Below are 15,231 nucleotides of genomic sequence, written 5' to 3' on the forward strand. Positions count from 1 at the left end.
TTAGCTTTGTAGTGTTTATCTTTCAACATCTGCGTCCTATGTTTTCTGTAACTTCATAACTTAGTACTTACCAAAAAAATTTGGTTTATTCTGAATTATAAGGCTTAGATGAATTTTAATATTATGGTATTTGTTTTTTAATATCAGTAGGAAAACAGATCTCTCCACTGAAACCATCTCTAATCCATTTTTGTTTCCCTCTTTGTCGTCATGATTCTTGGAGGAACAGACATTATCACTTGGTGTGAGAAGCTCCTCTCAAAAATCTGTGTTAGAAAGGATCATGGTAGTGCATTTTGGCATACTCTTTGTGATTCTACTGAGGAGGGGTGTGGAGAAACTGGAAGCACTGGAACTTGAGGCAGGAAACTTGCCTTCAAGTCCAGCATCTGCTACATCCTGCGTTTAGACCTGAATTTGTGCATCTTTGAAATTTAATTCTTAACCACTTCTAACCTACCCTACTTTTCTATGTTTTTAGGAAAATTAAATAAGTCAAAATATTAAGCAGTTTCTGCCACACATTAGGCAAATGAAAACTGTATTAGCATTACTTTCCTTGAAGCAAATTGTTTGTGAATTCTTAAAGTGTGGGGGAGAAAATGTTTCAATGGTATTAATATAACAACTGTATACCAAACATACAACTTAAGAAACAAAGCATTATAAGAGAAATTATATAAGCTCCCTTTATAACCCTCTTCATTCCCATTTCCATTTGTTATATACTGTTCCCTTGGAACTACTCATTACCTCTTAACTCTTATTCTTTGATTCTATTTCAAGGCTGTTGAACTAATGGACAGAACTGAAATGCCATGCCAGGCATTAGTGAGGATGTTGGCCAAGAAACCTGGATGGAAAGAAACTAATTTTCAGGTATTTTTTCACTAGAGACTTAATGTCTTTTATTGTATTGTTTGTGAAATGTGTATATAAACATATATATGCATTTTCTTCTCATTATTTAGGCTTCAAAGTCCTCTAATCTGTACATATTCAAAGGAGGGATAAACAATGAGATAGCTTTCTTATCTGTTTGGATAAAAAATAAATGCAGCCCTATCTGGTTTTGCTCAGTGGATAGAACGTCAGCCTGCAGACTGAAGGGTCCCGGGTTTGATTCCAGTCAAGGGAACATGCCAGGGTTACAGGCTCAATCCCTAGTAGGGGGCATGTAGGAGGCAGCCGATCCGTGATTCTCTCTCATCAATGATGTTTCCATCTCTCTCTCCCTCTCCCTTCCTCTCTGAAATCAATACAGATACATTTTAAAAGTAAAAAAATCAAAATAAATGCAGTATTTACATAGCCAATGAAAAATTACCACACAGTCTATTTAACTAATTATAGAGATGGAATTTAACAATACAGTTATTTAGTCTGAAGAGTTAGGTGTAAGGAAAGGATAGGGAAGTGATGCAGGAAGGAAAACGGGAAAAGAGTTTCCTTCTCTTCTTCAGGATATACATAGACCTCATGCAAAAAAAAATTTTTAAGTTATGAGGTCTATTTTTTGACATCCTGTTAGTCTCTTTTTGGCTTATCTTCTGCCACCTCTTGTTCTTTCTGTGGGATCCTTAGCTGCCTCACATTGTGTTCCCTTATCACTGTGTTATAGTACCTCATCCATACTATCCAGCTCCACAAAAGTTTTTTATGCCAAAGTTTTCGAACTACCCTCTTCCCCTCACTCCACTTTTATAACTCCTCTTTATGCAGCTGCACAGATAGATGAAAGAAGCACACCTGATTTCAGCTAATAACCTCCTGTGTGTTAGATCCATAACAAGGGATTATTTTATATTTTTTTCCTTTATAACAACTTTATTGAGTGTATAAAACTGTTTTAAAGTTACAGTGCAGCAGCTTTTAGTATATTCACATAGTTCTGCAACTCCTACCACTATATAATTTTAGAATATTTTCATCACCCCAAAAAGAAACCCCATACCCATCAGCAGTCACTGTTTATTCGTTCCAAAATTCCCACACCCAGTCCCTGGCATCTACTTTCTCTCTCTATGGATTACTTCTGGACATCTATATATATAAAAGGCTAATATGCAAAGTGGCCCCTTGGGAGTTCGACCAGGAGACTGGAAGTTCGATCGCTCGCTATGACGTGCACTGACCATAAGGGGGCGGCACGGAAGAAAGGAAGGCCTCCAGTCGGCAGCCAGCAGTCGTGGAAGGGAGACCCTGGCTGGCAGCTGGAAGGCCCCGATCACCCCTGATTGCGGGCCAGACCTAGGGACCCTACCCATGCACAAATTTCATGTACCAGGCCTCTAGTTTTATATAAATGGAATGTTACAATATTGTCGTCTTTTGTGGTGTCTAGCTTTTATTTTGCATAATGTTTTCACCTTCATCCATATTGTAGCATGTATCAATTCTACTCTCTTTTAATTGCTAGATAATATTCCATTGTATGAATATATAACATTTTATTTACCTATTCATTAGTTGATGGACATTTTTATTGTTTCCATTTTTTGGCTATCATGAATAATGCTGCAGTGAACATTTATATACAATTCTTTGTGTGAACACATTTTTAATTCCCTTGAGTATATACCTGGAAGTTGAATTGCTGGATCATATGGTAACTCTGTGTTTAACTTTTTTGAGGAACTGCCAAACTATTTTCCAAAGTTTTTGCACCATTTTATGTTCACATCAGCAGTACAAGAGTACTCTGATTTCTCCACATCCATGCCAATATTTATTATTTAAATACTAAAACAAGACAAAGGAAAATATTTATGGGCAAAGGGGTCTCAAGCCACATACATCTGCCATTATTACATAACCTCTTTAAATTGTTTCCAAGCTTCTTTCTCTCTTCCACTTAAAAGTCTATAAGTTTAAGTCTCTCAAGTTCTGTTGTGTGTGTGTGCATGAGGGTTATAGTTTTATTTTTTGTGAGCAACACTATTAGGAACTCTGAATTATGTAGTTAGTATGTCCATTTATCATGTACTAGAGGCCTGGTGCATGAATTCATGCACGGTGGGGTCCCTTGGCCTGGCTGGTTGATTGGAGCCGTCTTTCCCAGTCCTTATCAGGTTATCAGGGCAATTGGGGCCGGCTGAGGGGGAGGAGGTACTGCAGAGGTTGGCCAGCCAATGATGAGGGCCGATCGGGGCTGCTGGCGGTGGGGTAGGGATATGGGAGGTTGGCCGGCTGGGGGGCGGGGGAGGGACCACAGGAGGTTGGCTGTGGGAGCATACTGACCACCAGGGGACAGATCCTGCATTGAGCGTCTGACCCCTGGTGGTCAGTGCGCATCATAGCGACTGGTGGTTTGGTCGCTTGGGTATTTTGGATGTATAGATAGTTCTTGAGACGCTATGCACGAAATTTGTGCAAGGGACTCGGCCCTCACAGCCCCAGCTGCCTCAGCCGGCCCTTGCAGCCCACCTTTGTCCAGAAGGTTGTCCAGATGGTCATTCTGCTATTCGTTTTGTTAACATATTAGCTATTTATTATATAGGATTGGAAGATGTATATTCAGTACTATCCTATATAATAAAAGCCTAATATGCAAATCGACTGAACAGCAGAACAACTGGTTGCTGTGATGCACACTGACCACCAGGGGGCAGATGCTCAATGCAGGTGCTGCCCCCAGCCTGCAGGCCCCAGGCCAGCTAAGGCAGGTGCAAGTGGGGGCCCCTGCAGTCGCCCTGCAGAAGGAAACAGCCAGCAGTGGCAGGGGGCGGGGCCAGCGAGTGGGCAGCACCAGACTGGCCAAGGCGGGTGTGAGCGGGGGGAGGGGGGGCCCAATCACCCCACAGGTTACCCCACAGATCAGCCCTGATCTCCAGCCTGGCCTAGGGACCCTACACGTGCACTAATTTTGTGCACCAGGCCTCTAGTATAGAAATAATCATATACGGAGACTATAGAAATTAAAATTTTCAATTCATTAAATTTCCATGTGATAACATCTATAATAATAAAAGGGGAATATGCTAATTTGACCAGACATCATTCTGGACATCCTTCCTGATGAAGCCGGGGCTGGAGGGAAGCTAGCCGTGTCCCGGGTGCCTGCGGGCGGCCCAAGGGAAGCTAACCTGGGTCCCAGGTGCCAGAGGGAAGCTGGTGCCGGCAGCTGGGGGAAGGAAGGCCTACTCTTGCACAAATTTTTGTGCAACGGGCCTCTAGTCCTATATAATAAAAGGGTAATATGCAAATAGACCGAATGACGGAATGACTAGTCTCTATGACACACAATGACTACCAGGGGACAGACGCTCAGGAGTTGCCCCCTGGTGGTTAGTGCACTAACCACCTTAGCACTGCAGCGACAGCAGCGCTAAGGATATCCAACTGCACGGGGAACAGGCCTAAGCCATCAGTTGGACATCCCCCGAGGGCTCCCAGACAGCAAAAGGGTGCAAGTCGGGCTGAGGGATCCCCTCTCTCTTCCCTCCCCTCCGAGCGCACGAAAGTAGTGCACCGGGCCTCTAGTTGTTAATATTTTAGAGCATTGAGTGGTTTGATTTTTTTCCCCTTAGCTGTCACTTAGCTACTTTAATTGCTAACAAAGGATAAAAATTATTTTGCTTGTTTAAAAGTCTGATTTTAGATTGGTCATGTTCTCAGCTGGTCTTAATTTTGTTACTATAGAAATAAGTACATAAATAAATGTCTTTGGCTTACTCATAACTTTATGGTAACGTTATCCTTTTTCAGGTGATGCAGATGAAGCTTCACATAGTTGCTTTAATTGCCCAGAAGGGAAATTTTTCCAAAACGTCAGCTCAGATTGTCTTAGATGGCCTTGTAGATAAAATTGGAGATGTGAAATGTGGGAACAATGCAAAAGAAGCTATGACAGCAATAGCTGAAGCTTGCATGTTGCCCTGGACAGCTGAACAGGTTAGTGACACAGCTCTCTTACCTCCAGTTTTCCCAGTTTTGTCTCAAATTTTCATTTAAAGTTACTTTTTAAGCTTAGTCTTATCTTTTCAAGTATGTTTTAGATACTGTGTTTTTTACCTTTAATAATACACTGTTGGATAATAACTAAACTCTATCTTAGTCAAGAATAGTCTATTAGAGATGAGAGTAATTTTCTCTTAAAACATAATTCAGAGTGATCATTAATGAAAGAAAAGTTATAAACAGTATTTTCCTGTCAGTTAACTCTTTTTCTTGTGTAGGTTAAATATTTCATTCCTAAAGTCATTATTGCAGCTGTTTTAGCATCACAAAACCATGCTTCATCCACTTCTGCCTTCATGTCATGCTATATTTCTATGAGAAATATCAGAGATCTGTTTGTTTGTTTTTCTCCTCCTCCAGGTTATGTCAATGGCATTCTCTCAGAAGAATCCCAAGAATCAGTCAGAAACTCTGAATTGGCTATCAAATGCAATAAAAGAATTTGGTTTTTCTGGGTAAGTCAGAAAAAAATCCAATACAAAATAAATGATTTGCAAATCTCTGACTGGTGATTATGTTTGTTGTAGCTGTCTCTGCTTATTTCTGAAACACCAGAGCTGGGTTATCTAATTTATATAAAACAACCCAGCTAGTGTGGCTCAGTGGTTGAGTGTTGAACCTATGAACCAGGAGCTTATGCTTCAATTCCCGGTCAGGGCACATGCCCAGGTTATAGACTCAGTGGGGATCGTACAGGGGGCAGCTAGTCAATGATACTCTCATCATTGATGTTTCTCTCTCTCTTTCCTTTTTCCTTCCTATCTCTGAAATCAGTAAAAAAATATTTTTAAAAAAATTCCAGAAACCTACATTTATTCCTCAAAAATCTATACAGGTGCTCTTTGACCTATGATGTGGTTACATCCCAATAAACCCATTGTAAGTTGAAAATATCATAAGACAAAAATATGCCTAACCTACTGAACATCATAGCTTAACCTAGACCTTTCACATGCTCAGAACACTTACATTAGCCTACAGTAGGGCAAAATCATCTTAACACAAAGCCTATTTTTTAAAAAATTTTTAAATATCTCATGTAATAGAGTATGCATATCTCTTCATATCATTTGTAAAGTCAAAAAATCTTAAGTCAGCCCTGGCTAGGTGGCTCAGTTGTTTGGAGCATTGTTCAATGCACCAAAGGATTGTGGGTTCTATTCCTGATCAGGACACATACCTTAGCTAGGTTTCAGGTTCAGTCCCATGTCAGGGCACATATGGGAGGCAACTTATTGATGTTTCTCTCTTACATCAATTTCTCCCTCTCCCTCCCTCCCTCCGCTGTCTCTAAAATTAATAAACATATCCTCGGGTGAGGATTTTTTTAAAAAAATCATTAAGTCAGGGACCATCTGTATTGGCTTATGCACCTGCATTTTGATATCCACTAATACTAGAGTTCTCTACGATTTAGGAGTAATTAGCATATAGATAGTGTGTAATTTTTAATGAGTGTAGAAAGCAAATAGGTGAGATTCCAGGACATATCCAAAGCAAGGCACTTCTAGAGTCTGGCTTTTTAAAACTATTGAGTGTTTTGTTTGGTTTTAATTCTAATTGTTATTTCTTGTAGATTGAATGTGAAAGCTTTCATTAGCAATGTGAAGACAGCGCTTGCTGCAACAAACCCAGTGAGTATATACCAGCATATATAAGAACAGTACAGCCATCTTTGTGGTTCTGCTGTTATTTGGAATATTCTTTTTGTTCTGCCTACTAGGCTGTGAGGACTTCTGCTATTACCCTGCTTGGTGTAATGTTCCTGTATGTTGGTCCCTCTTTGCGAATGTTTTTTGAAGATGAGAAGCCTGCTCTCCTATCTCAGATAGATGCAGAATTTGAGAAGGTAAAGATTTCACAAATTATGCAATCTATTGGTGAACTTCAGAAAGCTCCTATTAGTTAAATTTAAACTTTTAACCCTTTGGAACAAACAGTATGATTGTGTTTGCTTTTATATGCATAAAGTATCCCTAGGAAGAGTTCCTAACAAATTAATAACTTTGATTGTCGGTGAGGAAGAGAACAGGGTAACTATGGTATAGGATGGGAGGTTTTCCTCTTTATATCCTTTGTGCCTTTGGAATTTCAAATGTTTTGAATGTATGACCTATTGAAAAAGTACATTAAATATAACATTAAAAATTTTTAAATAAAAAATATTGTCCCTCCTTGAATAAACTTTGTAATGGAAATTGCTAAGTTTTGGCAGACTTGCTGTATAATGTCTTGGGCATACAAGTCAAAAGACAGCCTCATGATTAAGAAATCAGATTCTGATAGGTTTTATAAAAATATATTTTGCCATGTAGTCTCAAAATTGGAACCTAAATAGAAATTAAGACATGTACTGTGTAAATATTAGGTATTAGGAAGGAATAGGAAATTTTGACACAGGCACCATTCTCCAACTTGTTTGCTCTCAGGTCCTTCATCAAGGTCACTAGCTTCACTGATTTATTTGTTTGGATGTAGATGCAGGGCCAGAGCCCACCTGCTCCAACCAGAGGGATTTCCAAACACAGCACAAGTGGTACAGATGAAGGAGAAGATGGGGATGAACCAGATGATGGGGGCAATGATGTTGTGGATCTTTTGCCAAGGACAGAAATAAGGTTGGTTTATAGGAAATGGTTTATTTGATTTATTATACTGAAAATTTTTTGGTTTTTTATTAATCCTTACTAGAGGATATTTTTTTCCATTGCTTTTCAGAGAGAGTGGGAGGAGGGAGGGAGGAGAAGGAGAGAGAGAGAAACATCTATATAAGAGACACATGGACTGGTTGCTTTCTGCACACGCCCAGGTACGTTCAGGAATCAAACCGTAGACCCTTTTGTGTACAGGCTGATACTCTAACCTGCTGTACCACACCAGCCAGGACATAATGCAGTTTTAATCTGGTGCCTTCTCTTTTTCAGGTAGGGATACTTCTGTGACATCATTATTTTTTAGGAGTCTGGAATTAAGGTGGTGCCTTTTTTTTTTTTTTTTCAGTGATAAAATCACTTCAGAGTTGGTATCTAAGATTGGTGACAAAAATTGGAAGATCAGGAAAGAAGGCCTAGATGAAGTGGCCGGTATTATCAATGAAGCAAAATTTATCCAACCGAACATAGGTGAACTTCCAACTGCTTTGAAGGGTCGACTCAATGATTCAAATAAAATCTTGGTATGTAGAACACAGGCCTGTTATATTTCTTGCCCCCTTCTTCTTTCAGTAGGTTCCTTTTCAATTAAATTGTTGCCAGCAAAAAAATGAATGGTCACTTTACTTGCTATGGACTACAAATAGCTTTCTTTAATTTCTTAGATATGCCACAAGATATGCTGGTAGATGGCAAGTTTATAAGTCAAGTTTTTATGAAGCTCAGATTTGCTTTTTACAGTATTCTAATGTTAAATATCTTTGTATAAAACTGCTTGTATTATACATAAACATGCTTAATTTCTAATTCTTAAATTTGAATTTTTATGTCAAGATTTTAATAAACTAGACTTTACCAGTATAATCTCTAGTCTAAAATTCTAATGCTTCTATTTTATGAACTAATGATAAAAGCAGTGGCCACCACCTAAAAACCACCACCTAAAAATTATTCATAAGCTAATTAGAGTAGCATCGTTAGAGCTGAGTTCCCTGTCTCTTAGCAGCAGATTTATAAAACTTTGTGCACAGCTTGCTCATGACTTGAACATGAAGTGTTGGCTCTTTCCACTCAGGTGCAACAAACGTTGACTATCCTCCAGCAATTGGCAGTAGCTATGGGCCCAAACATCAAGCAACATGTGAAGAACTTAGGCATTCCTATCATCACAGTCCTTGGAGACAGCAAGGTAAACCTGACTCCTCTCTACAGCTCCAGTCTGGAATAAGCGAGTCACACTCCAGAGCTAAGAATAATTATCTTTTCTTACATGTAAGGGTACATATAAAGAAGAGAATATTAGGAGGAAAATAGTAAACATTTTTACCAACCAGGCAGTATTAACATGACCAGATATATCACTTACTAGCTTTGTGACACTTAGGTAAGTTATTTATCTTTTGACTTTTATCTATGAAATTCCATTGTTACAGAATTAAGTACGAGTCTGCACATAAGATACCTGTACCTATTTTATATAGTATGCACTCAAAAAATGGTTGCTATTGTGATTATGACATCACTGTTAAAAGTATCAGTATAAAGAGTAATTAAATATATGAATTTTTGGATCATGTATTTATTTTCTACCTTATTTCTCTAAACTACTAGAACAGGATCCTCTAGTATTTGATTAGGATACTTAGTTTCATTGAATGTTGTAAGCCTCTTATGTTTAGCCCTACATTGAGTATTTTTAAATGTGTCTTTATTTTTGTACTAGAGGCCCAGTGCATGGATTCATGCACTAGTGGGGTCTCTTGGCCTGGCCTGCACCCTCTCGCAATCCAGGACCCCTCAGGGGATGTCAGACTGCGGTTTTGGCCCAATCCCTGCAGGCCAGGCTGAGGGACTCCACCAGTGCATGTATCCGTGCGTCAGGCCTCTAGTATGCATATAAAATCTTTGGCTAATCCCTTCCTGCCCTCCCCCTTCCCCCTTCCCTCTGAGATTCATCAGTCTGTTTCATCAGCCTGTGCATTGAGCGTCTGCCCCCTGGTGGTCAGTGCGCATCATAGCTGCCGGTCAAATGGTCAGAAGGTCACTTAAGCTTTTATATAAATAGATAGATAATACATTTAATGTGAGAAATTGGGCTATTTTAATATTTTTGTGTCAAGTAAGTACTCATTCTATTAATACAAGTTAATATAAAAACATAAATGTTAAAGTTGTTAGTAACCATTATGTATTCTCTGACATTTAGAATTACATTCTTCAGATAAACATGAACATAAGAGCACCCAGAGGTTCAGGAAACAAAACCTAAAGAGTTTGTTCCACCCTGGCTGGTTTGGCTCAGTGGATAGAGCGTCAGCCTACAGACTGAAGGGTCCCAGCTTTGATTCGGGTCAAGGGCATATGCCCAGGTTGCAGTCTCGATCCCCAATAGGGGGCATGCAGGAGGCAGCCAATCAATGATTCTCTCTCATCATTGATGTTTCTCTCTCTCTCTCTCTTTCCCTCTCTTTTCCTCTCTGAAACCAATAAAAATATATATATATTTTTTAAAAAGTTTGTTCCCCTTACATGATATTTTATGCATAGGTCACTGTTTTGCCTAGTTAACTTACTACAGAATCTGTACAAGTTGAAGTTTTATGTATCTACTGTAATTTGGAGTTTTAATACACGCAGAACTAGATTATGTTTCAAAGAAGACGGTTCCAAGTATGTTCATGTGGACCTTAGAGATACCTCCATGTTCATGTTCACAAAGAAACAAGCTTTTCACTTCCTACTTCCTCCAAACCATAGTCAATGTTATTTTTACTAATTCTCTCCTCCATTCAGAACAATGTTCGAGCTGCTGCCCTAGCGACTGTGAATGCTTGGGCGGAACAGACTGGCATGAAGGAATGGCTGGAGGGAGAAGATCTTTCTGAAGAGCTCAAAAGGGAAAATCCTTTCCTGAGGCAAGAGGTTAGTACTACAAATATCAACGTTGTCTTACTCATGTCTTTTATCTTCTTAGAGGCTTGGACCTACTAATAAGTATACATATGTGGACAGAATGTATTTCATTATAAAACAGTTAATACAATGAAAGTAAATTCCTAGAGTTTTTGTATTTGTTTTTCCCCCCTTTCATGTGCTTTATAATAAAACTTTTAAAGGACTAGCCTTTTTGTGAAATTTTCTCTTTCCTGTCACTCTTAAATAGTAAAGTAAGGGGTTTTAATCAGGGCATAAAAATGGAGTTAACATTCAAAAATCCATAATGTAATATCAACAGACTAAATACTAGAAAAAATCATAAGATCATATCATTTGACATAAAAAAGGGATTTGAGAAAATCCAACACCTATTCATGATAAATTAAAAAAAAAAAAAAACTCATCAAGTGAGTAATAGAAGAGAATTACCTCAACTAGATAAAGAGCACTTGCAAAAACCTCTACATAAAATACCATATTTAATGGTGAAAGCCTGGATGCTTTCTTCTAAGATTAGGAACAAAACAAGAATGTCCACTTTCACTACTATTATTTAGCAAAGTCCTGGAAGTTCCAGTCACTGCAATAAAGCAAGAAAAACAAATGAAGATCTTACAGATTGGATAAAGAATAAATAAATTTTTCTCTAACTGCAGATAACATGACTGTCTACAAAGAAAATCCAAAGGAATCTACAAGTAAACTAGAAACTAATAATTATTTTCAGTAAGATTTCAGGATACAAAATCAACACACAAAAATCAATCACATTTTTTAATAATGCAGTGAACATGTGGAGACTGAAATTAAAAATAATACCATTTATAATCACTGTAAAGAAAATGAAATCTTTAGATACACAAATTTAACAAAACAAATACAGAATGTGTATACTGAAAATTATAGAGTGCTAATAAAAGAATTCAAGGATGTAGCCTTTCAACAGTTAATTCTGGAGCAATTGGCATTCCTAGACCAAAAAATAAACCTCAACCTAACCCTCATATCTTACACAAAAATTAACTCAAAATGGATCATGAACTTAAATGTTGAACATAAAACTGTAGAACTTGAACAGCGGTTCTCAACCTGTGGGTTGCGACCCCTTTGGGGGTTGAACGACCCTTTCACAGGGATCATCTAAGACCATCGGAAAACACATATATAATTACATATTGTTTTTGTGATTAATCACTATGCTTTAATTATGTTCAATTTGTAACAATGAAGATACATCCTGCATATCAGATATTTACATTTACGATTCATAACAGTAGCAAAATTACAGTTATGAAGTAGCAATGAAAATAATTTTATGGTTGGGGGTCACCACAACATGAGGAACTGTATTAAAGGGTCACAGCATTAGGAAGGTTGAGAATCACTGATATATAGAAGAAAACTTCACAATATAGAAATTCTCAGGCAAACAATTCATACACTTGACACCAAAATCACAATCCATCAGAGAAAAATTGATTAATTGGACCTCATCAAATGAAGAACTTTTACTATGCAAAAGAATATGTGAGACCTAGTTGGTTTGGCCCAGTGGATAGAGCATCAGCCTGCGGACTGAAGGGTCCCAGGTTCAGTTCTGGCCAAGGGCACATGCCTGGGTAGCGGGCTCCGTCCCCAGTGGGGGGCGTGCAGGAACCAGCCGGTCAATGATTCTCTGTCATCATTGATGTTTCTATCTCCCTCTCCTTTCCTGTCTAAAATCAATAAAATATATTATAAAAAAAAAAAAAAGAATATGTGAAGAAGATGAAAAGAAGGCTACAGAGTGGGAGAAAATATTTGCAAACTAATAAAGGACTATTATCTGAATATATAAAGAGTGCTCAAAAGTAAAAAGAAAATCTAATTAGAAAATGGGCAAAAGACATGAACATATATTTCACTGAAGAGCAGATACAGATGTCAAATAAGCCATGAACGATGGTCAACATTATTAGCATCAGGGAAATGCAAATTAAAACTTAAGATATCACTACTCACCTATTAGGATTACTAAAATAAAAGATAAAGATAACACCAAATGCTGGCCAGGATGTAGGGAAACGTGAACACTGCTGGTGGAAATGTAAAATGGTACAACCACTCTGGAAAACAGCTTGGCAGTTTGTTATAAAACTAAACATATAGTTACTATATGACTCAATAATTGTGATCTTGGGCATTTATTCCAGAAAAACAAAAATGTATGTTTACAGAAATGCCTATTTGCAAATGTTAGCTTCATTCATAATAACCAAAAAGCTCGTAACAGCCAGATATCCTTCAACAATGAAAGGTTAAACTGTTCTATGTCCACATGTAATATTATTTAGCAATAAAAGAAAAAAGTTATTGATGCATACAACACTTGAGATAAATCTTCAAGGAATTATGCTAAGTACCAAAACCAACCACAAACAGTTACATACTGTGTGCTTCCATTTATATAAAACATGTTTGAATTGACAAAATTTTAGATATGGAAAACAGATTAATGGTTACCAGAAAGTGGGGAGGAGGAAGAAAATGGGTGTGGTTATAAAGGGGCACCACAAGGGATCCTTTAGATCAGCGGTCGCCAACCGGTGGACCACTGGTGGTCCATGAGGTCTGAAAGGTTGCTGCTTTAGATGGAACTGTTCAAAATTTTGACTATGGTGGCAAATGTTCTGACATACATGTGATGAAATTGTATAGAATATGCACACATACACATATGAGAAAAACTAAAACTCCGGCAATCTGAATAATATCAGTGGCTTGTATCAATGCCAATTTCCTGGTTGTGATACTATAATAATAGTTTTATAAAGTGCTACTTGAGAGGAAACTGAGTAAAGGGTACATGGGATTTCTCTGCATTATTTCTTATAACTGTATTTGAATCTATAATCATCTCAATAAAACTTTCAACTAAAGGTAAATATAGCCCTGACCGGTTTGGCTCAGTGGATAGAGCATCGGCCTGCGGACTGAAGGGTCCCAGGTTCGATTCCGGTCAAGGGCATGTACCTTGGTTGCGGGCACATCCCCAGTGGGAGGTGTGTAGGAGGCAGCTGATTGATGTTTCTCTCTCATTGATGTTTCTAGCTCTCTATCCCTCTCCCTTCCTCTCTGTAAAAAATCAATAAAATATTTTTTTTTAAAAAAAAAGTAAATATAGATATGAATTATTTTAGAGGTATAGAGAGCAGCTGTCATGTAAGGCTGAAAACGGGAACCCTGGTAGATCTTATCATCTTATGGTTAAATAAATGTGTCTCTTCTCTAGCTGCATAGTTCTTAGAATTAAAAACAAACAAAAGATAAGAGAATGTTTTTCATCTTTAAAATATATTAAGAAGCCTTAGCCAGTTTGGCTCAGTAGATAGAGCATTGGCCTGCAGACTGAAGGGTCCCAGGTTCCATTCTAGTCAAGGGCACATACCCAGTTTGCAGGCTCAATCCCCAATGTGCAGGAGGCAGCCGATCAGTGATTCTCTCACATCATTGATATTTCTCTCTCTTTCTCTATCTCCCTTCCTCTCTGAAGTCAATGAAAATACATATCCTATATAATAAAAGCGTAATATGCAAATTAACGGAACGACCTGTCACTATGATGCGCACTGACCACCAGGGAGCAGATGCTCAATGCAAGAGCTGCCCCCTGGTGGTCAGTGTGCTCCCACAGGGGGACCATCGCTCAGTCAGAAGCCGGGCTCATGGCTGGTTAGCACAGTGGTGGTAGCCTCTTCTGCCTCCGCAACAGTGCTAAGGATCCCTTGGGGAGTCCCCTAGGGGTCCCAGACTGCAAGAGGGAGACACACACACACACACACACACACACACACACACACACACACACACATATATATATATATATATATATATATATATATATATACACACACACACACACACAGTGCATGAATGTTGTGCACCGGGCCTTTACTATTATATATGTAAAGAACTATGAAAGTTTTACAATTCAATATCCAAGTATGGTCCAAAGAATTGTGTCCTTATCTTAAGGAAGATTGTTATCTTTGCACATATTATTTAAATATAGCACAGTTCTTAAACAATGAAAATTACTGATTTTATACTGGAAACTTGTAGTGTGAGCACTAATTCAGTGTTTGGTTCTGATGAAATCCTTAAGCCTGAGATCATTAAAACAGTTTTTCTCTTGAAGTGTGTAACTAGTCTTTATTTCTTTCGGCAGCTTTTAGGCTGGCTGGCTGAGAAACTACCAACTCTTCGTTCCACCCCCACAGACCTTATCCTGTGTGTTCCCCATCTCTACTCCTGCCTAGAGGATCGCAATGGAGATGTGCGGAAGAAGGCCCAAGATGCCTTGCCATTCTTCATGATGCACTTAGGGTACGAGAAAATGGCCAAGGCGACGGGGAAACTAAAGGTAGTACTTCTTGCTGCTGCTGCTACTATTGTTAAAAAACATCTGAAAAATATTGAACATGAATTTATGTAGTCAAGAGATTATATTACCTCCTAGGAGATTCAGTTTGAAATCCCAGTGAGAGCAAAAATAAAATATTTAGCAGTATAGAACTTCTCAAGAACCTGCTGGCTCTGAAGGGGTGAAAATGTAGCCTTCTAGAATGGTAGCTAATTTAGCGTGACTTCATAATGTGTGTTACTTCTCTTGTACTATGTGCTTGCTTCATTGGGATTTCAAAAC

The 15,231-nt window shown here is 38.4% G+C and overlaps 1 protein-coding gene across 4 annotated transcripts in view; it reads left to right on the top strand.

Annotated features, from left to right (window-relative positions):
* CKAP5 (cytoskeleton associated protein 5) overlaps positions 1 to 15,231 on the top strand; it is an 89,844-nt gene that overhangs the window by 47,766 nt on the left and 26,847 nt on the right. For all 4 annotated transcript variants that reach the window (XM_059709493.1, XM_059709496.1, XM_059709495.1 and 1 more), the window contains exons 16-25: positions 787 to 879; positions 4,708 to 4,893; positions 5,320 to 5,414; positions 6,536 to 6,593; positions 6,683 to 6,808; positions 7,438 to 7,577; positions 7,960 to 8,134; positions 8,686 to 8,799; positions 10,404 to 10,532; positions 14,755 to 14,949. In XM_059709493.1, the coding sequence (XP_059565476.1) occupies positions 787 to 879; positions 4,708 to 4,893; positions 5,320 to 5,414; positions 6,536 to 6,593; positions 6,683 to 6,808; positions 7,438 to 7,577; positions 7,960 to 8,134; positions 8,686 to 8,799; positions 10,404 to 10,532; positions 14,755 to 14,949 (1,311 nt within the window). The remainder of the gene's footprint in view (positions 1 to 786; positions 880 to 4,707; positions 4,894 to 5,319; positions 5,415 to 6,535; positions 6,594 to 6,682; positions 6,809 to 7,437; positions 7,578 to 7,959; positions 8,135 to 8,685; positions 8,800 to 10,403; positions 10,533 to 14,754; positions 14,950 to 15,231) is intronic.

Source organism: Myotis daubentonii, chromosome 9 (genome assembly GCF_963259705.1).
Source record: "Myotis daubentonii chromosome 9, mMyoDau2.1, whole genome shotgun sequence".
NCBI lineage: Eukaryota > Metazoa > Chordata > Mammalia > Chiroptera > Vespertilionidae > Myotis > Myotis daubentonii.